Source organism: Paramisgurnus dabryanus, chromosome 14, assembly GCF_030506205.2.
Source record: "Paramisgurnus dabryanus chromosome 14, PD_genome_1.1, whole genome shotgun sequence".
Taxonomy (NCBI): Eukaryota; Metazoa; Chordata; class Actinopteri; order Cypriniformes; family Cobitidae; genus Paramisgurnus; species Paramisgurnus dabryanus.
Genome location: NC_133350.1, coordinates 5,610,187 through 5,634,200, shown reverse-complemented (window position 1 = coordinate 5,634,200; position 24,014 = coordinate 5,610,187). Strand labels below are relative to the sequence as shown.

Genomic DNA, 24,014 nt, shown 5'->3' with positions numbered 1-24,014 from the left:
ATTACGCTTCCAACCTGTAGGGGGAGCGAAGAGCAAAAACTCTTTACTGTTGCTTTAATAGTTTTAACCAATGGGCAATTTATAGACGGTTTCAGCAGCAACAACAACATAAACAAACGGCTTTGGTGGAACACACAAAACATCCAGTAAACTTCCACAAAGAATCAATAACAAAGGGGTCCTTTTAAAGTAGTTTATTTCTAATAACAAGCAAAATATAACAAGTAGATTACCTTAGGTCAAGTCATAGCTAAAGCATATCAAAAATTACACTGAGCTTACATTACTGTGTAAAATTAATGTATACAATGTTAACTACAGATCGGATGCCAAACCTCACTTCACATAGCATTGATCCATGATCGGTTCCAAAACGCGATAAATGCGTATTTAAAAAAATGCTACCACCAAAATCAGTATTGTACGGAAGAGGATTAGGGCCACTGGTGAAGAAATATATTTGAATTCTTACTTTATTCTCAGAATTCTGACTTTAATCTCAGAATTCTGACTTCAATCTCAGAATTCTGAGTTTAAAGTCAGAATTCCGAGATTAAAGTCAGAATTCAAATATTTCAAATATTTTTTTCACCAGTGGCCCTAATCCTCTTCCGTAGTATTGTATCTGGCAGTATTAAAAAGTAAAATCTTAATTTTACACAAAATCCAATATCCGCTGTGTTATTCTGTCATCTTTTCTCCCTTTTTTCAAAACCTCAACAAATGCCAGTCCTTTCTGTAGAATGCAATAAATTAATTATTTTACCCGAAGCCTACGAAAATCAACCAGGACCAAAACATTTTACAGCTGAGCACTGTCAAAAAAGTTCAGTGGCGAAGTCCAAACTATAACAGCAGCAATGAGAGTGTTCTTAAGGTAGTGTTTTGATTAATGCCATTAATGTTTATTTTTTTAATCAGTGTATAACACTAGTCAACTAAATGAATATAACATTGCAAAGATGAATGCACATTTAGATATTGATTCAATAGATTTATAGCATTTAAAAAAAAAAAAAAACTTGTCATGGATTTATTGCATTTTGCGGAAAACATTATCAATTTTTATAATAAATCTTTGAAAATCAAATTATTAAAATTTTTATGTAATCATAACCTAAAGATGCTAAGCGAAAGTTTGTAACAGAAAATAGTGGTGGTTTTCATCTTGTCACTTTCTTGGTATAGAAAACACATTTTTACCAAAATCAGTCAAAATGGATTTATTGCATTATGAAATTAAGCTCTTCATATACTGTATGTTTGATCTATGTAAGATATTGATTCCTTGTTTAGCTTCCACGTAGGTAACCTTTAGTAGCTTGTACTTTAGCTACATCTAACCACTTTTAAAGAAAAGTTAGCTTCACCTTAGTTTACCTGCTTTAAATGATAAGTTACTTTGTAGCAAAGAGTTTCAAAACAGCTTCCCCTACACTGCACTTTTATGCTGTCAGCTGTAAATACTGTACACATACGCATGCAGCAGGCAGATTGGTCACAGAGCTGAGGAAAGAAATAGGCTGGAAATGGAAAGTACTGTATATACAAAACAGCAGGAGAGACATCAAAGGGCACATAAAGAAGAGAAATCTGTTTGTTTGTGTGTATACTTAAAACAAAGAATGTACAGGGTGCGACTGTTAGGAGGCATTGTGAATCAAACACAAGCAAGTAGATTCTGGTATCATTTGAAGGCCTCTTGTTGAGTTGAATAAATCAAGTTGAATGCAGCCCGTTTGAGCGTTGAAATGGGTCAATGATCACCGCCACAATCTGCCTGGCATGGCTATAAATGGAGAGGAGATGAGCTTTACAACGCTGCTTTGAGGTTAGGTGGCCTAACCTATAGTATCTCAGAACTACAGATAGCCTATGGATGTCATAGCAACTGAATCTTTTTCACTCCAACCTCCAAAATGTAAGTAATGCAGCTTTTCTTCATCAAAGCATCTGCTTCTGAAGCACACTGATGCATCATGGGAAATGCGGCTTATAGAGAGTGTTACAGTAAAATAGTAGACTGTAAAAGACATTTTTTTTCATTTCTTGTGATCTCTGCCTTTAATGGATAATCCAATGCACAACAAAGAACTATGTATTGCTTTACGTTTTATGCTTTCAAACATGACTAAAGTGTTTAGTAATGGCATGTGAGCTTTGTAAAGCAAAAGAACAAGTGTACTTTTAGCTGCTAGGTCATACTAATGTCTATTCATGTAAGGAAAAAATATATCAAGGATACACGAACCAACATGAGCAATTGTATTGGCATTAGCTAACATTAACAAAGATTAGTACTATCTATCTAACTATATTGCTCATTGTTAGCAAATATATTGTTAACAAATACAACAATAAATATTGTTATTTACTATATATTGTTTATATGTGTATTTGTTGTCATAAATGAAATACAATCAAACAATAGCTGATCGCGCTGTCTCTGTCATTTCTGTCTGCTGTCTGTTTCGCAGAAGTGGCATGTGCAGCTCAAGGTCCACATACCAAAATTTTGCTAACCCCCACTGTAAAAAATCTCTGAAATTTCCCTGCTGTTGTTCTAAATCATAAGTTTTTAAAAGTTCATTGTATTGTTTTAGAGAATATTGATGTTAATTAAAAAGGTGTACAGTATGTATACTTTGGTGCTAAACATAAGTCACAGCTGCAAACCTATTCAATTGGTGTTCTTCAAGGCCGGTTTAGCTATTCATAGTCTCCCTGTGTGGCGGTTCACCAGCATTTCCTGATGAATGTTTTCAATTATGCATTCAGAGGGTGTTAAAAAGCAATTTAGATGTTTATTGAAAAAGTGATGCAAGGACCCTGATAGTTTGGATGCTACATTTAGCTCTAAAGATGGGCGTGTGAACTTGTGGCATAATGCATACAGTTGCTGTGTTATGAGAGTAAGTGTTAAGGTGCGGTTATGCTAGATCTTCTGCTCTATTTATTCAAAACGTATGCAGCAAATGCATAAGAGTGGAAACGGAAGCACATGTAAAGAAGACTCACTGTAGTCTACTGTTTTCAGTGAAAATGTAAGATCAATGTACTATCCTATTACAAAAACTGTACATACTTTTACTGTAGCTTATTCACGAGATCACACTTACAAATACGTTGGATAGATTAAATTTGTAAACATATTTGCTGTGCTGTCCGGGGAGAGGGCTCTGAGCTCAGAAATGGGCCCGAACACAGAGTATTCCCCCCCGAGGTTTAGGGAGTAACCTGGTGAGTGAGATGAGATGGGGTGCTGGAGGGATTCTGAAGACTGTAGAGAATCCTTAGGTGAGTTTGACTGTGATTATATATGGGCTTGCCTTCATGATGATTGGGTAGATATGTTGTTTACTGATTGTAGACCGCTGGTGATACTAGAGTATTTGTTGATTACTGATTGTAGACAGCTGGAGGCACTTGAGTAGTTTATTTGACGTGTTCCTCCCGAACTATGTTAATATAACTTATTACACGGCTCTCTGGAATGCTTGATTCTGATTGGTCAGTTGAGACATTTGCAGGTTCGTTCTTTTCAAATAATAACCGCTCCAAAATAATAACGCATAGCCGGACTACTTGCACGAGTAAAATCGCTCCGCGCCAATAAAGATCAATAAAGATTACTGTCTGTTTGGCGCCATCTTGTGACAAACACTCGACAACCACGACAAGACACAGAGAGCTTACTGAGACTGAACTTGACAAAATAGAGCATGACAGCTACGAAGCCAACACACAAAAAAATACTAAATGGGCATTAAAACTTCTCAAAGACTGGCTAAAAGAGAAAAAATGGAGACAAGTATGAAGCAGAGGATCTTAATAAGGTATTACGATCATTTTATGCATCTGTGCAAAGTTTCGCGGAAGGATAAAAATGTTAATTTAAAACAAATATGCCAATAAAATGTTTCAAATTCATATTCATGTCCAGTTTTTTTTCTTATGTGGCAAGTAGCCGTGTAATAAGCGGGATTCGCGTCGGGTCCTGATCACACTGTCGGGGCTTATTTCCCAATAACTACCGGCTGCCTCTACATTATCCCTTACATAATTAATGCTGGGTACACACCAAAAGATTTTGGTCCGATTTCCCCCCTTCCGACAATCCTAGCTATGTCCCGAGTATCGCAATGGTTTACAGATTATCTTATCAGATTTTTCCTTGGCGTGAGGTGTGTTAAGAGTGTCTGAACCTGCTCGGAAGAACGTCGGAGCTACGCAGATCACATTTTGAAAATCTCATAAGGTGTAAAAAATCTTTTGGTGTGTACCCAGCATAAGTAGATGAATTGGGATGCAGCATGTGTGTAGTTTGGTAAACACTTTGTACCTTGCCTGTAAATGGTACCGTTTTGCACTGGATCCTTAGCGTATTTTATATCGTCTTTGTTTCTACAGAAGCTGAGATTTCTCTTTAGTCCAAATAAAATAAAATCATGTATCTTCTGTTTATCAGTGCTGGTAATCCCCATTTTACCAAGTTTTAAATCTGCAGACAACTAAAGGCGAAACGCTAATTTTGACAGTTGTCAGATAAACTCTGCCTTTGACTCTAGCTCAAATTGGGCCTGCTTTGGCCCAAGGTATTCGGCAGGCCAAAAAAAATGCTTTTTTCCCTCCAAAAAACTCTGGCCTTTGACCCAAAAGCAAAGCATGTTCAGGCCCCTGGAAGTGTCTGTGGAATTGTGACCAGCCCTGGCACGCACTAGAATGCCCGCTTGTGGCCCAGTAGTCAGAACACGGCTATTGACCTGTTAATGCAAAAAGCAAAAGACGTTTTCTGTCAGAGCATCGAAACATCAAAGCGTGACTTCTTTTGGCTTAAAAACGTTACAGATGACAATGTCTGATAAAATGTTAAAGCATTGTAGTTTATTTAAACATTTTAAATTTATTAAATATTTATGATGAATTACTAATATATTATCCTTTCAGTGTTGTCAATAGCTGTGTTTCCATCCACCTATTTTTATGTGTGTTTTGGAACATTGCATAAAATCACTGTATTTTTCGTAATATTAGTTTACAGGAGGAATCCCCATCCAAAAGCAGATAAAAGGTTTTGATTTGTCCGCACATTTTTGAGGTGATTATACATGAAAATGGTTAAATACATAAAAATGTTTTTTTTTTTACTGGTATTTAGAGACAGTTTATCAGGAAGTGACGATTTTGCTCTCTTCATCTCACTGAATGAATTCGCTGCTTTATTCGCAAATGTTTAATGTGAAATTCCAATTATTAGTTGCACATATTTTAATAATTATGCAACTTTGGATGGAAACATAGCTAACGTTAGTTGTCTAAAGTAATTTTGCTTGCTTGAACTCTAGTGTTGACCGCTCCTTTTTACATGTAGTGCAGAACTGTATTAAATTTTCATTTTATTTATGAAGTAGAACTTGCCAACAATATATGATGAAGTGTTTTGTTTATTAAGATGTACAATGGTTCCAGTACATTGTGTCTGAAATAAATTGACTAGAATAAATTGTTATCGTTCATTTCATTTTAACTGACAGTTTTTATGTGATTTTTTTCCTATATGCATATTTATCTGGAATACATTTTTCCTACTTTTTATCTTAAGTTTTTCATCCAGTGTCTGCTTGGTAGAGATACCTGTTACCTTCAGGCCAAATCCTTCTTCTGTCCATCATTCTTTTGCTTTCGTTTTCTGTTTTTGCTCTCTCTCACTCTCTCTCTTTCTGTCACTATAGCTATCAAGTAACCTGCTTCAACCAGCCTTCACACATATTTGCTTATCCTTTTTGCTAAGCAGCCTGAGTGTTATGCAACAGCATAAACAGAATGAAGGTTGCTGCATTGTTAATGAGGATGTGAGGGTGTTTTTAGCACCTGAGTTGTTGTGGCACGTACTGAACGCTGTGTTAGTTTACACGGACAGAATGCATTACGCTCGAGTCATTAGCGATGGGAGCTCTTACAATGCTGAGGTGAAAGAGAAGGATGCCTCCAAACTCTATTGCCGTCACTTTCCACTGCAGTGTTTATTTAGACCGAAACCCTCCATCATTTCACATTATTAATATAATTCAAAGGGCCGAATGTCAATGCTACTGTGCATCCTTGTAAACAAGTGAAATCTAGATGTTCTCCCCGTACTTAACCTGATAGTTTGGCAATGTAACCAATTTGAATATTTACCCATCTCTGAATGTGTACGGTACTGGTATATCGACCTTTTCTGATTAGCAAAGAGCACATTTCGTGGTTTGCTAGTGGCTAATTTAAATGCTGGTTCGGAGGTCACAGCACGCAAGTGCAGCAAGAGGCAGGTAAACAACGAACCAGCAACCTGTAAGAGCTGAGTGACAGCTAGTATTCAATTACTTGTTTTAGAAGTGAGCTACACTCTTTTATTACCCCTCCAAATGGCAACTTTAAGTTGAGATGATGGCAGAACTGTTATGTTTAATGAGAAGATATACAGAGAATTCAGTCTTGATTGCATTTGGGAAGCAGAAATGGTGGGAAGGAGGATTAAACATAAAATTTATTTTTATGCTTCACTGTATTTCGTAAAAATAGCCACATTGATGAGAAACGCAGGTAATAGCTTTCGAGACTGTGCTTAGGATATGGAGGACTTGATTTTGTCATGTATTTTTGATTCTCAGGAGAACGAAAAGACATTGGTGTGTCTGGAGACTACTTTGGGTACAAGTGTTTTTTTTTGTTTTGGTTTTTTTGAGGGACGTAAAGCTTAACGGCAGAATGCTTGGATTTCATTTTAAGCTAGCGGTCTTTACAAAACACATTTATTAGAAGGATCTATAAGAACATTTTCTTCTATGGCTAGACTTGTTTGGGTCTGATTGGGTCCTTTTTGTTTTTACTTTGCTTTGTTGAAGCCATTTCAATGTTTTGCTTCAGAATAGTGATATTTGGTTTGGTTGTTAGAAGTTGATCGCCATTTTCTTTTAGCTTAGCATCATGTTTCTTTACAGAATATAATCACAACAGAACGTAAACTCCTAGTTATCATTAGAGTGAATTTTGTTTATACAAAACACATTTTCTACTATAGTTATGTATTTGGTAGACTCTCATACATTCTTAAACCCGTTAAGTGGCGTTGTCCCGTAAGCGAGACACCTAAGTTTACTTTAATATTTTCCATGTAAATTGTATGTCTATCACAACAAATTATATATTGTTGGAAAGGTCTAAGCCTCTAGAATAAATATTTCAACAGTGTTTTATAAAATAAATTATGAAGGGAGAATAATTGATTCATTTATGAAGAGAGTGTCCATCAAAACATTTATATCCTGCAAAATGTCATTGTCCCGCCAGCGGGATGCCTACATTTACTTCAGTGTTTTGCATGTTACTTCTTGTCCAGTCATGACAAACTATATATTGTTTGAAAGCTCTAAGAGTGTAGTTTATTATTTATCATCACAATTTTGTTAAAGCAATGACATAGTGAGAGTCATTTACTAAAATGCCACGGGTATACAGGTGGGCCCAGGTTGTTATTATATATTTGTAACATTAATACCCTGTTCCAAACCTAATCAATCATGACAAACTATTTATCACTGGAAAGCTCCAATAGTGTCGTTTTCATATTGCATTACCATTTTGGAATAATTATGATGTAGTGAGAGTCAATTTCTAAAATGTCACACGCCACAGGTGGACTCAATTTGTTTTTACATATGTATAGCACTAATACCCTACTCTAAAAAAAGCTCTCAGAATGTAGTTTTCATATTTCAAGGTCATCTGATGATAGAAATAATGTAGTGACAGTTTTTTGTTACATGACCCCCCCATAGGAATGCATATTAATTATTATATATTCATAACACTATATCCTAGAATAAATCTTCAAAAATGTTGACAAACTACAGTATTGTTGGAAAGCTTTAAGAATGTAGTTTTCATATTTCAAAACATTTCTGCAGTACTAATAATGCAGTGACAGTAATTTATTAATTTGTGACAAGAGTATGCAGCAACTGTTGACACCTAGTGGCCGTTGTTGGTAAAACCACTAAAAGTGTGACACAAACCTAATTTTTTGTCATTTTAATTAGAAATTTGGATCAGAACTACTTGAGACTTATGGCTTTATGTTTGCATTATTATTTTAGTAAAATATTTACATTTTTATAATTATATTTATAAAATTAATGTTATGGAATTATTTGTATTTATTAAAATAAATGTAAACTGCTATAACAATTTATTTATTTAATATTTTCACCTGCTGACACTTCGTGAAACCCTCAAAATGTCTTCTTTTAAACACGACCAAGATTACGCTTCTAAAATGCCAGAGTTATATTCATTTCAAGGTGAATACCCACTCAAAGTGTATTTGCAGCACTTAAGGGGTTAAAATAGAGATGCTTCACAATGCCACAGAAGAACCATTTTTGGCTTAATGGTTCCATAAAGAAAATCTGAAAAGCCTTTCTGTTTCAAAAAAGTTTGGGTTAAATATTGTATGGACAACCCAACACTTGGGTTAATTTCAACCCAAATGCTGTTTTTTTTCAGCCCATAGTTTGGAAAAAACAACCTAGCATTGGATTATTTACAGTATAACTCAACAGTTGGGTTTTTCCATATTTGACCCAACTAGGGTTAGAAACAATCAAGCATTTTTTAGAGTATAATGTTTTTTCCTTGTATCACACTGAAGGGGCTTATTTCCCAATAACTACCGGCTGCCTCTACATTATCCCGCTTATTACACGGCTACTTGCCACATAAGAAAAAAAACTGGACATGAATATGAATTTGAAACATTTTATTGGCATGTTTTTTTAACCTTTAACTAATTCTCTGGGGAAACTTTATTTTTAAGAGTGTACCCAAAATAACGTAATTTCATTTTAATTACACATTGTACATGCTTGCCCTGATGGTGGTATTATCATTATGTTTAAAGGTGCAGTGTGTAGATTTTAGCAGCATCTAGCAGTGAGATTGTGAATTGCAACCAATTTACCGAAAAGCATAGAAAAGCTACGGTAGTCACCATAAAATATAAAAACAAAATACAGTAGTGACAAAACACGCTCCGTAGAGCAGTTTGACCGTTTAGGGCTACTGTAGAAACATGGTGGCACAAATAGCTACTTCCATGTAGGGGGTTTATGTAGATAAAAATGGCTTATTCTGAGGTAATAAACACATAATAGTTTATTATGTAACGTATTTATACACCACTGATATAATGTTTATGTATATAATATTGCATTTCTGTCTTCTAAAAGTTACACACTGCACCTTTAAGTGCATGAAGAAATCATATCTCTTATTAGTCGAACCTCATTACGAATTCAAGGGTTAATGAACTTTACCTTTGTCTTTGAATCAAATTCAATTATCTGTATAACTCTTTCATAAATAATGCATATCTTCGCAATAGCGGTAATATCAAACAATCAGATTAAAAATGCTCATTGCTAGATTTAAACAAGGTGAAAGGGGATTATCACAAGGTGGCTGCAATTATCGAAAACATTTGTGAGGTCTTATCTGGGGTCTAACTATACTTACTTGCAAATAAGTAACTTTCAGAAGTTTGAAAGAAAAGGTTTTAGAAACCTGACCTTTAGCTCAACTAGAGGATTGATCGCATTGATTTTAAAGCGGCTGAATCTTGGCGAACGAGCAACTAAAGTAAATCAAAACAAAGTGCTAGCACCCCTTAAGAATGTATGGACCAAATAAAGCACAGACATACAGCGTTGGAACTTTGTTAGGGGCTGTAATTTTTTTTTTAACCTGAAGTGAGACTAAACTGAGAATAATTGGCCCTTAAATTTCATTCTCTCAGTTGCATGTTGATACAGCTACCGAATATTACCCGTCAAACCGTGCCGTGTACCTTTCACACTGCGAAAACAAACGAGCTTTACTACCTATGAGCTTGTAGCCTATTTTGTTGTTATTTTCATGTTAATTTAAGTGCAAACATTCAATAAACAAGAAAAACGATATTTTGTTATAAGCAAGCACTAGATGGTTATGAAAGGTGATTACTAACAGAAAAGATTGTTGGCAGATTTATACTTTGCTTGGCAATTGTAAACACCTGTCAAAGTGGCTGTCAGAGAAGATCTGCTGTAGGTGGTCCACGCCTCCAGAATTTACACTTCATTAATTGAAATCCAAGGGTTTCTGTTTCACATGCTGAGGTGGACACCTGCTGCACAGAAGCTTACGGAGGCTCATTAGAGTAAAAAACTGCAGATATCTTTGGAGAGGAGCATCTTAAAGGAATAGTTCACCCTTATACAGACCAGGACTGCACAAAGGTCTTAGGCCACCACCAGCTTTGCTGCTTTAGCAGAGTAATGACCATCTATATTTATTTTTCACTCAGAGAAACAAAGAAAAAAGTATGTACTTAAACAATTTTCTTAACAAAATGACAGTATTAAGTGTGACCTCCCTTGGCACTTAACACATCTTGAACTCTTACAATTAAACCGTATTGTATATGGCTGCATATTCTGTTAAGGAAAATGAGCGAATGATAAAGATATCTTTAATAAACGAACAACCTCTTGTCTTTTTCAGGAGAGGAGAATGCACCTGGTTGGCTGTCCGCTGAAGATAATGGGAAGATAAAAGCTTCACTCTGCTGTCCACTCTTTGTATATCACATGCCTGTATTTCCTTCAAAAGCCCAGGAATGGAAGGTGAGTATTTAAAAGCGTCATTATACTGGTCTGATGTCCAACGATAGAAACTGGAGTCTGTTTTTCAGCACTCGTGAATAAAAAAGTATTTTCAGGACCTTATTTGACTTTTCTTTTGGGCAGAACAAGTTCATAGTTATTTTCCGGAAGACTACTGTACACCATGTAGGGGAGAGGGGGGCACAACCTAACGCTTTTTGGTTTTGGCTCAACCATTCAAAAATATTTGAGTTTGATTAATTATATTTTTACACAATTAAACACACACATCTCTGCTACAAATGAACATTTGAAGTTTGTTTCTAGTACTTACCATTCTTGGACAATTACACCAAACATGACAGAAGTGCAAACGTTACAACTTACCCCATAGGTGGGGTTAGTTGTAACACTTGCTAAAAATTAACCTTGCAGGCAAATATTTCAATACTTTTTTGTCTATATACCTATATATTGGATATTGTTTATATATCTGTCTATAATAGACAGGTATCCACACTGTATTCATTCATCCAGCCCTTTTCTAACAATAGTTCAATTATAAATGGATACAAATTTCTAAAAATGTCAGAAAAAGCAGCACAATTATGACAAAACATTTTTTTTTATATGTGACCCAGTCTGTAATAACCATACTACAGTTTCACAATCAAATTCTGAGATAATTACCATCAAAGTCTGATTTTAGCCCTTCGATCAATATTAAAGATATGAACAAAAATACATTTGACACACAATTTTTTGTAAGACAGGCAGATTTATTTTGTTGGCAGCCAGCAATCATTTGTGTGTAGCCTATTTAAAACAACGGCAAGAATTGCGCTAACGTTAGCGGTTTTCATATCGTAAGTGCTGAGGGTTCGTTGTACCACAGCGTTACAATTAACACCGCTGGATCAAAATATTTTCAAGCCCACCAAAAAAGTTGCTAAGAGCTGCAGACATATTTCAAAACGATGCTATGTTTTAGTCAACAAAACACTGATTAATAGGACATAGCATTGGATTTGGGATCTTACACACCCAACTTAAAAACCGAAAAAAACATATGATGAAAAAATGTACTTACATGCCACCAAAACACTCGTTCATCAATAACTCTCTGGAAAAACATTATACATTTACAATAATTTGCGGGAGATCGTCTTTTGGCTGCGTGAAAAAAATACCGGAAATACAAAATGCTCAACCTTGTGCAACAATGTAAACAATCCCTGTTACAACTAACCCCACGTTAGTTTTTGCCCCTTTTTATAGTCTTTTTATAGCTTGGAAATTGAAAGTCCGCAGAACGTTAAAGTCGGCTAAAGTCTGACCAGAGGATGATCTCAGAGGAACATTGGCAGAATTGTGGAATTACAAGGTGACATGGAACTTTTCCAGTCAGGCTAGTAGGACAGAGAGAGTTTTTGTGGATCAATATCAGCTGTTAGGAACGCCAAGCTCCTCGTAGATCAAACGGTGAACTTGGGGTAGAGACGGACTGAAAGAGCTTTGGAGTCAGTCAGAACGGAACGAAATCAATTTTACTGTCTGGCTAGATTTTCAGTCCTAACTAAGTTAGATGTCTTGCCCCTGCTCGGTAGATTTAGGTGCCAAATTACCACAGTCACAATGCGCGGATATTATAAAGTGATCACGTAATTACCTTAATGACTGTGAGACACCCGAGTGCAAATCAATCAAGGCCATATTAAATAAGGATTCCTTATTGAAACCCAATAGATGAGAAGTCGAGGCTGAAATGGCTCGATCGTTTCTCATTCTGCAAGAGCTCGGCAGTATGCGGTTGTACTTCACTGCTTTCCAGAAGAGTCTTCTGAGGGCCCTAACATTTTTAGGGATTCTTTTGTCTCAGCCCCAGGCTGCTGTGCTCACTTGATGTTTTTGTTGAAGGTAATGTGAGCACTAGATCAGAGGATTGTTTTTTCTGGGTTGATGTAGGGTTGTTTGTTGCTGAAAATACTATGAAACATAGAGTACTACACTTTCAGTTTAGGATCGCTTGACTGAAATCTTTCTTGTTATCTTTTTGACGTTATGAAGGCATGTGCTTAATTGTTTGAAATTAGTTTTGTAGACAAATATAATTGTGCATACATTTTTTAACGCTTTTTGGAAATGCACCCTTTCCTGTACACTGTCATTGGGACAGTTCTCTTTAAGAAGGTCCTAATATGTACCATATAGGTTTAGATACATTTGGTACCAATATACATTTGGTACATTTGATTACTTCTAGTATGTGCCCTTTTTATGTACACATGTGTACTTTCTGAAAGGGAGAACCACCCCAATGACAGCTTAAGGGGCTTTTCCATCGCATAGTACACCACGGTTTCGTTTGGGTCAGCTTACTTTTGTGAGCTTTTCCACTGGGTGCAGTACGTAGTACCCAAAACTTTTTTAGTACCACCTCGGTCGAAGGTCTAAGTGACCCATGTTGATACCAAAACATGGCACAAAAACAGAATCGTCACTACCAGCATCATCGCTATAATGTAAAAGATTAGCTTTTCCTTCGTGCTAGCTTGCGCTCTCTCGAGCGAACATGTTGTCATCTGTGCTCTGCTATAAGTTCCCAAACTCCCTTTTAGCGATGAAAAACATCCACAGGTTGAGAATCAGGAACACCATACCATTTTTTTTCCAGACTTGCAGTTTGTGGCGGCACATTCGCAAGCGCATGACCACATATATACCTAAATGCAACTTAAATGAGGCTCGGCAGAGCGCATCGACTGACACCACGGGTGTTTGTACAGAAACTGTCATGTGACACAGAGGTAGTGATAAACGTGGTGTGCCAACATCATTTGTGGGGTCAATTTTAAATTTGTGGAAGACTGAGAAATAAATGAATGTATGGGAATGGACAACGCCACTCTCTCTTGTATGAAGTCACAGCAGTATACAGCGCAAATATAACGACACGCCTATGGAATAGCTAACCAAGCCAAAGTGAGGTGAGCTGACCCGACCTGACCCAAATGAAACCGTGGGGTACTATGCAATGGAAAAAGCCATCACAGAGTTTTGTGTTAGGAGTCCAAAAGTTATGGGTTCGATTCCCAAGAAATAGTTACCCTGTCACTTTTAGATGAAAGCATCTGCCAAATGTATAAATGTGAATGTAAAATAATAATAAAATTGTATTATTTATAAACAATAAAATTTTATAGCTTTGGAGATTTTACTGTTTTTCTAAGAAAATAATGACAAATAAAAAGTAAGTTTTTGATTTTGTTTGGTAGTGTACACTCTTAGAAAAAAGGTACCTAAAAGTTGCATATTGGTACCTCAAAGGTACAGAATGGTACCTTTCCACTGACAACCTTTGTACCTTTTTTTCTCAGAGTGTAGATGTTTGTAGCATTTCAAAATAATAGAGTTGTCAGAGATGTCTATTAATTCGGTTGAGATTCCAATTTTTGGTGTAATTTTGCTCCGCCTGTCTGGTTACTTGCAGAGAAGCCTTCTGCCTTACTGTCAGTATCTCTCCAATCTTCCTCCACAACCGGCACTGGGTGGCTTATTTGGCAACGCCAAAACCTCAAACATCTTACCTTCAGGTTTTGGCAGCTTGTGCACTTGGCAGAACATTTAGTGGTGCAGGGATTGAAAGTCATAGGATGGTGAGAAAGAGAGGCACTTGAAGACCAAGATCAAAGGAGAAAAGCCGCTGGGGGCTTAACTCATTTCAGATAATAAATGGACGTTCTGTAGCATCATACCATGAACAACTGATCTGCACGCACACGGTTCTGCCATGTTTGTACAAGCCTGCTGGGTGGACCTGTTAGGCGGAGGAGATAACTTATCGGTTCCTTCAGTTCTGACTCGGATCAGTGGCGTCTCTTTGTCCCATCCCTAACTAATCCACCAGGCAACATCTGACCCACTTCAAAGTAGGCCTAAATACACAGCAATACCTTACAAATAGACACAGTAGTAGTAACCATATGTGCATTCAAAATAATACTTGTCTTTTTTAGATTGTATGCGATTGCATCTGTTGAGGAATAACCTTTATTGTCATTTGATTCAAATTTTAGTCTTCAACATAGGGATGTCAATTTATGCAATTTCCCATATTCGATGATCATTTAAATTAACGATCAATCAATCGAATAATCGTTAACAGTAATAGTGCAATAAGCCTTCACTGCAGTGGCATATAGCCAATGACATAAAAGTGTGCATAAAACGACAGCTTCCTCACGCGAATTAAACGATTTTATTTTGTCTAAATAACATGCTAGTGGGATTGTAAAATGAGTCAATGTAGTTGTTGTTTTGATAAAATCATCAATTTAAACTTATCTCGTAATGAAATATAATGACTAATAGACACAGTGTATAACTCCGCCTCACATGGGCACTCTGCAGACGCATGAAAGTCCATGTCAAAATAACAGTTTTATTATCATCAAGTGTTATTTATCAAGTTGTTTACCTCGCTTTCCGAGTCGTTGATACACTGTTTGTAATTATATCCAAGAAGCACACGAAGGGCACTTTTCTCGTCGTCACCTCAGCTTAGACGTACTTTCAGCAAAGATGCTTATATTACTGAGATGGCAACCTTCCATTAGAAAACACGCAGCGCCTCAGCCAGTCAATAATGATGATCAGTGATATATGTTGCGGGCATTCAGGGTGTAACGACAGTCAGTTACAGTTTACATTTGACAGTTTCTTGCCATAATTTAAGATTACATTTTAATCTGTTCATTAAAAACGGCTTCTGGTCTCCTTCTCTGTATATGGCAGCGTTGCTATGCTAATCTTGCAGGCTTCCCTGAAGAGGGTCTTTGCTTTCAGTATGCTAAACGTATTTGCATTTTCTGCATCTGACCCTCTCAGATCCACTGCGGATGTCATTTCGTTGCGTTGGCAGCCAGCCAGCCTCGTCTCGCATGACGTTAAAAAGCACATGCGTGGGCTTGGCATCGAGCATCGTTGTGATCATAGCTAGTAGTTTAACTTTTGCGCGATCGCTTAATTTTTTTTCTCCGACTGTATGTGTTTTGCGCAGGCGCCGCACACACGTGCATTATCTTGTTTTTCAACAATCGTTTTATCGAAGATCGATTAATTGTTAACATCCCTACTTCAACATAAGTCAAATATATAATATTTGAACTTTAAACATATTTGCATCCTTCAGATTAGCTTTCTATCATATATTTAAAGGTCTGTAGAAGGTGAGTTTCATCTTTTAGTTTACCGCCATCATTAGATGTTTGTGCATGCATGGGAATGCAACAAAATGTTGCCTTCCAGATTTTTTGGTTTAATTTTTGAAGTTAAGCTTGTATAAACAGATAATTGAAATGAAAGGGGACAGGAAGTATGGGACTGTCATATCCAAACCCAAGTGTGTCAGAACATGCTTGCCAACCGTCTGGCTATCCCTTAACATGTTTGAAAACCCTTCACCAAATATCATCTTTAGTTGCAAAATGAAGCTTTACGCTAAAAGAGCTTAGAACTATAAAGATGTCTCGTGGGAAGAGAAAGAAACAAAATCTGTTTCACTATGAAGCATTAGGATGAAGAGAAGATGGCTGGTGTTTTTAATACCGTGGAGATTTCGTCCCGGGTGCTTTTGAAGAGTAGGAGGACAAGCTGGAAACATAATTTTTAGAGATATCTGGTTTGGCTTTTTACTTTTTGGAATTAACACAAGGGAAAAGGAGAGATGTTTTGGGAATCACTTTCATACTTAAACCAATGTCACGGTACTGTGCAATGACTACGGCCTTCCCAAGCTTATTGTTGTGAGACCGGTTTAATTTACTTTGGAGATTTGTGCTTTATAGTTTTGTTGTTGTGGTCGATAGCCAGTTGTATCTCTCAAGTCATTAAAATCAGCTCTACCCTAATTTTATGCACAAATCTCCATGGCTTTTTTACAAACACACTGTCAAAAAATAAATTGTCAGAAAATGGTCCCTAGATGTCACTGGGGGGTACCCTTTTTAAAAATATACATACATCGTTTATAGAGCCCAACCGATATATCGGCAGGCCGATATTAGGCATTTTCCAAACTATCGGTATCGGCATTCATAATGGCCGATAAATGAATATTAAAAAAAAAAACACGGACGAAACAGCCTTCATTAGATTTCCTCACTGTTGGTGTTTTTGACAGAGCGCTCTGAACCAGTAGCTGCTGGTGGGGTCCAGATTTAGGCGTCTAGCCACTGCCTGAGTCAAGTGATCAGCAATTTATATTTTGCTGTTGTTGTTATTTATCAGAACTTAACAGAATTTGTCTCCAGTCCTATTCAAAGTTATATTTATGAACCAAGTCTTTTAAAACTGGTAACTTTGATTTGGTTGTTGTTGTTTTTGTGTTTTTGTTCAAAGGCCTTTACGTTTCATATCTTAAGTTTGTATTTTTATAAATTTTATTTATCAGAACTTTAATATATTTTGATGTTCCTCTGTTCTGTTGTGACAATAAAAGAAACAAGTTAATTTTTAAAATGCATTATCATATTATTTTAGTTAAAACTCATAAATAACTACAAATGTTAGGAAAATCTGTTAATGTTTTGTTGTGCTTTCTGAAAAAAAAATATTGGCCGATATATCGAAATATCAGATTTTAAAACCAACAAACATTTGTATCGGTATCGGCCTTCAAAATCCTTTATCGGTCGGGCTCTAATAGTTTATATTAGTACCTCAAATGTACATAATGGTATATATTTTGACCTCTTTAATACCATTTTTCACTTCCAACTTTTTCTCTTCCGACTTTTAATTCAGACCACTTATCTTATAATTATCTTTACATTTAAATGTATGCATTTGGCAAATGCATTTCTCCAAATTGACTTACAGTGCCTTCAAACTATACATTTCATCAGCATGTGTGTTCCCTAAGAATCGAACCAATGACCTTTGCGCTATTACCGCAGTGCGTCACCAACTGGCTTACAGGAACACTCAGTTGAAAACTCTGTCAAGGAATCTATTTATAGTTTAATTGAAAGAGGGACTGATAGTGACGCCATTGACACAAGGATGTTACAGCAGGGAGGAAAAAGGAAGAACTCTCGTCTCAAGCTGATCCTCAATGTGTGAGACCAGACAGAGAGTTCATGAAATATTGATCAGAAGTCCTGGAGAAAGGTGCCGTCTGTCTAACATAGCAACCTTATGTTGATTCCAGCATGTTTTTCGTCTCAAATCAAATGAGTTCATGCTTTCCACAATATTCTATGTGCATATGTAAGGGGTTCTTCTACTTTCATTCCCTGTGTGACGACTGCGTTTCATCTTCCTCATCTTCGTCGGTAAGGAACACAGGCCACAGCATGGATTAAAAGCGTTATCCTTCACATCTCCGCTGGACTCCTGACTTTCCTCTCGTATGTTGCAATACATCCATAAAGCAACTAGAAATGCGTATGCACTGAGCTGCAGCAGCATTTGTATTTTTTTAAAAACTCAGCTTGCCTGCAACTAAATCCAGGACACTTTGCTTTATTAATTGCTGATGGCTTAACCCTCTTTTTCTTCTGCTTTTTTATCTCCAAGGATCAGTGTAGTTAATGTACAGCCCTTTTACTTTCGGTTTTGTTCCAGCCTTATATTGTTTGACCATCTAACACTTGATTATCTGCAGACTCACACATCCGTATTATACCGGTCAGAAAGTGTAAATCTGATTTCTTTACTGTCTGAGACCACAGTGGACCTGTCAGCAGTCTTGGAGCCTGTGAGCCTTTTTTTGCCTGTGACTTTGGTCATGTCTTGTGTTAAGCTAGCCTGGTCTTATTATTAACACGTAACTTTCAAAACCACAAAATGTATTTTGTGAATGTTTAATTAGATGCTGGAGCATACACAATGTGGATGTATTTGCAACATTTAATCATGTTTTTACAGCTACACAACACAAAACATTTAGTCAAGGCAAGTTTATTTATATAGCACATTTCATACACAGAAAAAAATCTGTAAAATTGACAAATCTTTCATTAAGATTGCTGTATAATTTCCCCTTAACTATTTTGTTGATAATGTTACTACCCTTATTGTTCCCGCAAACCTTACCTTATTCAAAACCTTTTTATACCAAAAAAAATTATGTATTCTTTTTAAATTATGCATTGTAATGGACTGAAATGTGTAGGGCACTTTTTGTAACAATAGTAACAATATAGCATTTCAAGCATACTTTAAGCCGCTACTACAGTCCTACCCAAAACCGCTTATTAAAAACATGTGCTTTTAGAAATTAAAAGCATAACAGACAGACAAGTGCAATCACAAAAATCGATTTATTGCGATTTTTTTGAAAGCAGTACCAAAAGTAGTTAAAATGACTATGTGCTGCAGACGTGGTCCTCTCTGGAGTTTATGAAGTCACCATAAAACGGAAGTATTGATTGCCTAATTTTCCCCATGATGTCGTATATCCGAGTGAAACCGGCCTTTTTGAAATGAAATAAGGCAGGGCTGGATTTTAATTTGTCCATTGATATCTGATTGGATCGTTTAAAGTTGAGTCATGTTACTAATTACTAATCGCAGCGATCTTCTCCTGGACCCCGCCCACCTGTCATACCATATGACCAGAAGTAAAGAGAGATAGTTTTGAGGATAGGAGGAGATTTGCGTTTTTGATTAAAGATTATGAGGGCACATTAATTTTTTTTTTTAAATAATGAAGCTCACAGATAAGTCATTTGTAGTGCTGGGCAAAGATTAATCGTGATTAATCGCATACAAAATAAAAGTGATTTTTTTGCATAATATATGTGTGTCTACTGTGTGTAATTATTATGTATATTAAATCACACACACACACATACATATATTCATTTCAGAATTTTTTATTTATATATTAATTGTTTTATTAATTATATATAATATAGAATATATAAAATATACATAAAAATATATATATAGAACATTTCAAAAGATGTAAACAGCACTGGTCCAGAAACAATTCCTGTTTCAGTTTGTGACTGTTTATTTTTTATTTCACATATATCATTATCTTTAAGATTTTTGTTTAACGTTTTGATTCAGTTCTATAGACGGTTTCAGCAGAAACAACATAAACAAGCCGCTGTCGCGGTCCGCACGTAACTTCCGGTAAACTCCGCTAATAATAAATAACAACAAAGTTCTTTAAACGTAGTTTATTTATATAACAAGCAAAAAAAACAACACACAGATTACCTAGGATACCAAAACATGTGTTATTTTCGACGAGGAATTTGTTCAAGAGATCAGTTTAGCAACTAGTCAGACCATTAAAAAAAACGAAACCGGAAGTAAAGTTCGGATCCAGACGTGTCACGTGCGTCCGATGAAACCGTCTATATGTTCTGTTGGTTGTATTTTATCCCAACATTTATCTAGTGTTAAAAAACTGAAACAGGAAGTGCTTCTGGACCAGTGTTGTTTACATCTTTTACAATGGTCTATAGATGTAAATGTTTCTGAATGTGTGTGTATTTATATATACATAATAATTACACACAGCACACACTCAAAAAGTGTCACGCTTATTTTGTATGCGATAAATACCGCAATATTACAAAACAAATGACAGTTTTTCATTTTTTTTTCATGGCGACTGTAAAGTTAATAATCTACTGCATTTTAAACTACAAATGTACATAGACTAAAAGACAGCAATGTCGCAAATCTGTGATGTAGCACGCAAAAGACAATAAGCATTTGATATCAGTGCCATAAAGCAATGTGTCGTAAAGCTTCTTGAGGTGCAATATTTGATTTTATAATAAATGCAAGATTTGATGTTTACGATCACTGCTGAGAACTGGAATCAAGATCGCTGGATAAAAGGCTGAATTTGGATCTGTTCAACCGCAATCTTATGAATTTATAATATGTGGATAATAGCGAATTAATAAAATTAACATCTTTTGTGAATTTATTTAGGTGTAATTATTGTTGCATAGGAGAAAACGCCTTTTGGGTGTCATTGGAACTAACTAAATATTGCAGAATGGATAAATGATTAAAGAAATGTTATGCATTTTATGGTTTTAAAGTGTAGTCTTGTTTTATATTATGTAGTTTTCTGAAAACCATGAACATTTAATTTGGTTAATGATTAAACTAAATAAATAATAAATAAATAAGTTTAAAAAATCAACTAGTAACATGTAATTGATTAAGAAACCCCAGTGCCTATTTTAATAATTATGAACAGGAATATGTGCAATTCTGTACGTCTGCAAAGGTGTTAATACGTAAATAATTAACGTATTTGTCCTGTACACACGTCGATATTATATGTTTCAGTATGCATGAAAACGTAAGTTAATGTACGTGAGGTTCAACCATACTATTGGTTAGGCATTGCAGCCGTCAAGAGTAACAAGTGTGTGTCAGTAATAACAGCGATCGAGCTTCAACAAGAGTTTTACCGCACTTACACCCAGTCCAAGCTGGAAAATCCATCTTAAGGTCGTAGCTATGTCTCAGCATGGTAGCTGGTTTTAAACAGGTTATGAGCTGGTTAACGGCTTAATCTGGATTTTCCAGAAGAGATGGGGATACAAATTTAGTGTTCCCCTACCGCCACAAGAGAGCCGGAAATCATGAAGCTGTTCTTATAATACCCACAAGCTCCTTGACCGGCCAACCATAAATTTCCTCTTACCGTATCAATATTTCCTGTGGCTCAGAGACTCATGTGCAGCCTAGGGTTTTTTCAGCACACCATAGTTGGCAGCAAACAGCCCGCTAGCACGAAGATGTATCTGTTATGGTTTCGCCTCAGGGTTGCGACGAGGATTTACTACATTAAGCCACATGAATAGCCCGCGGCAGCAAGGCTATTGCAGCATCCGTGCGGAGATCTTGTTTCGCGAGAGGCCTTTTCGGTAATAAGCCCAGATGCCGTACTGGCTTTGTGCTTGACCATTTGATCCCCCCTCCAGTTATGAGAGCCATATTAGATTGTAATGATATCTCGGGTGAACCGTGATATGAGAAGGCCACCAGAAGTGGTGTGAATAGAGAACGTATGTCTTATTAGGAGATAAAGAAAAGCTGTGTGGAAAAGCACTTTTTACTTTGTGAGTACTTTAAATGATTATTAGTACACGGAAATTATCAGTTAAATAACCACAAAATAACCACAAAATGTGCTCTGCATGGTTAGATCTGACCCCAGCATTCATATTGTCAATCTTTCTCATCAATAGAGGGCAGTGTGGTACTTCCAACGTTGGAGGTTTCACTGCAGCACAGCCTGTATGCAAGGTCATCCGCAAAAGGGGCCGATCTGTAGCTTTGACAGTTACGTGCTAATTATTGGAAATCATCAGTGCTCCAAAGGAGCCTTTAAACCAAGCAGTCACTGTCTTATCCTCCACCCCCTTCCAATCTCCCTATGGTTTTCTGGAGAGAGACTAATATAACGGCAAGGAGGGAAGCTTAGCGCACACAATGCGCTAATTTAAACGTCAACTCTTCCTGCCATATACTTTGGAAGTGGAGCATAGGCGCATTAAGGGAGTTAGAGGTTACGTAGAGGGACAACCAAATGGTCTCATTGTAAGACTTGGTCTGGTAATCGTGTTCCTGTGAATTGCCCTTGTTGGTTTTATTCTTGGCTAATTATGTTGTCAGTCTCATTCAGCCAATCGCCCCGCACGGAGCCTTCTTAATCGTTGCGAATTTAGCACCTCCTTTAAAATCCCTGTTGAACTAAAGTGTGTGCCTGCTGCCGGGTAAAGTTGTACTCTGCTGGGAACCGAAGCAACGTGGATCGTCGTGTTTTCTGGCTAAATGCGGTTCATTTGCATTCTTGCACCATTAGCGTTTTATGTTCTCCACCTGGCTGATAAGGTAACATGTGCTAAAATGAAGGAGTTGTGGAAAATTTAACATTACCTCACACTTGTCAGTACCTAATAAGTAGCTGTTTCTTGTAATTATTAACAGCTTTTCTTTGGGCACTGACAGACTGAAATGCACATCTTGAGCCAACATGCCAGCTTGGTGACAGTGTTTGCGATGCCCCGCTGATCGGCACGGTAGGGATTCGGAGACCTTTTGTTCTACACTTCTTGACATCTGATCAAGGGGATTAAAGATTCCCTCCCATCAAACCCATCTGCGCGTTCACTCTCCAGTCTCGTCCTCCGATGAGATCCTGACGGTTGGCAGCGATTGCGGTGGCTCACCGCATTTTCACATGGGAGAGCAACAAAGAGATTCACTAGCGTTATATCCTCCAGATTACTCTTGGCTTCTAGTTTTACTTTCAAAGCCATTATTTGTAGGACAGTTCATTGCTTTCATCTCAACCATGCTGGAATTGTTGAGCTGTGTCGGAGTAGTTGCGCCAGAGGGGATGAAGAGACGTGTTGGATTCTCATCACGACGCATCGCGTCAAGTGCGTGGAGTGACTGTGCAGGACATAAGGAGAGAAATATCAATCTCCGCATGAATATGAATGCTGCTGCTTAGTGATGTCAGATGGGGCTTTGGAACACCGATATGCCAAATGTCCTGTCATGCTATCCAGACGTCCATTGACGTGTTCTCTCCTCAGTGAACCATACGGGAACCGGAGCTGCTTCACTAAAAGAGTGAACTTTGCATGTGATACGTAATAGCCATGTGATCTAAAACAGAAGGCACTAAACAGAAGGCTGAAACGGAGAGGTCCAACTGAAACGTATACTCTTAATATTTTATGCACAATGCATAACGGATAGCTTTGCAGGTGGTTGACACTTTGATCTTTGCTTATCTCTAACTGTGAAATTTAACAACGCATGCATTCCTATCACTTTTAGCTTATTGCAGCTTTGATCCAGTCATTCATCTGTGTTACCAAGGGCAAATGGAAACCCCCTAACAAACATAACGGTGTGAATATAGTGCCACTGTTTTAATAGTAAAGACTCGGGCCATTTATACTAATTTAGTCATGTTGAGGCTAAACTGCCATAACCTCTCCAGTGCACAGTCCTACCACCCCTTCACTGCTTCTTTCCACCACGTGTATTGAATTCCTATAGGCTAATCCACTTCCATTTTCCTCTACCTAATCCTGTGATGTAGCAGAATGCTAAGCACACTTATGTCAGCCCTGCATTATGCAGCGGTTCTCCCGGTTCCAGATACCCGGCACTCTCATCCACACCGTGGGGATTAGATGAGAGCAAAATGTTATAGCCTGAGCCCTGAACCAATACTAGCCTGTCTCATACAAATAAGTGCAGCTTGCTTGTAGGTTTGTGATCTGTTCAGCATATGAGGTCTCACTTTATCCTGAGACTGGAATAAAG

The 24,014-nt window shown here is 37.0% G+C and overlaps 1 protein-coding gene across 6 annotated transcripts in view; it reads left to right on the top strand.

Moving 5' to 3' along the window:
* arhgef10la (Rho guanine nucleotide exchange factor (GEF) 10-like a) overlaps nt 1–24,014 on the top strand; it is a 172,205-nt gene that overhangs the window by 93,270 nt on the left and 54,921 nt on the right. For all 6 annotated transcript variants that reach the window (XM_073811800.1, XM_065241163.1, XM_073811799.1 and 3 more), the window contains one exon: nt 10,582–10,703. In XM_073811800.1, coding sequence (XP_073667901.1) covers nt 10,582–10,703 — 122 coding nt within the window. The remainder of the gene's footprint in view (nt 1–10,581; nt 10,704–24,014) is intronic.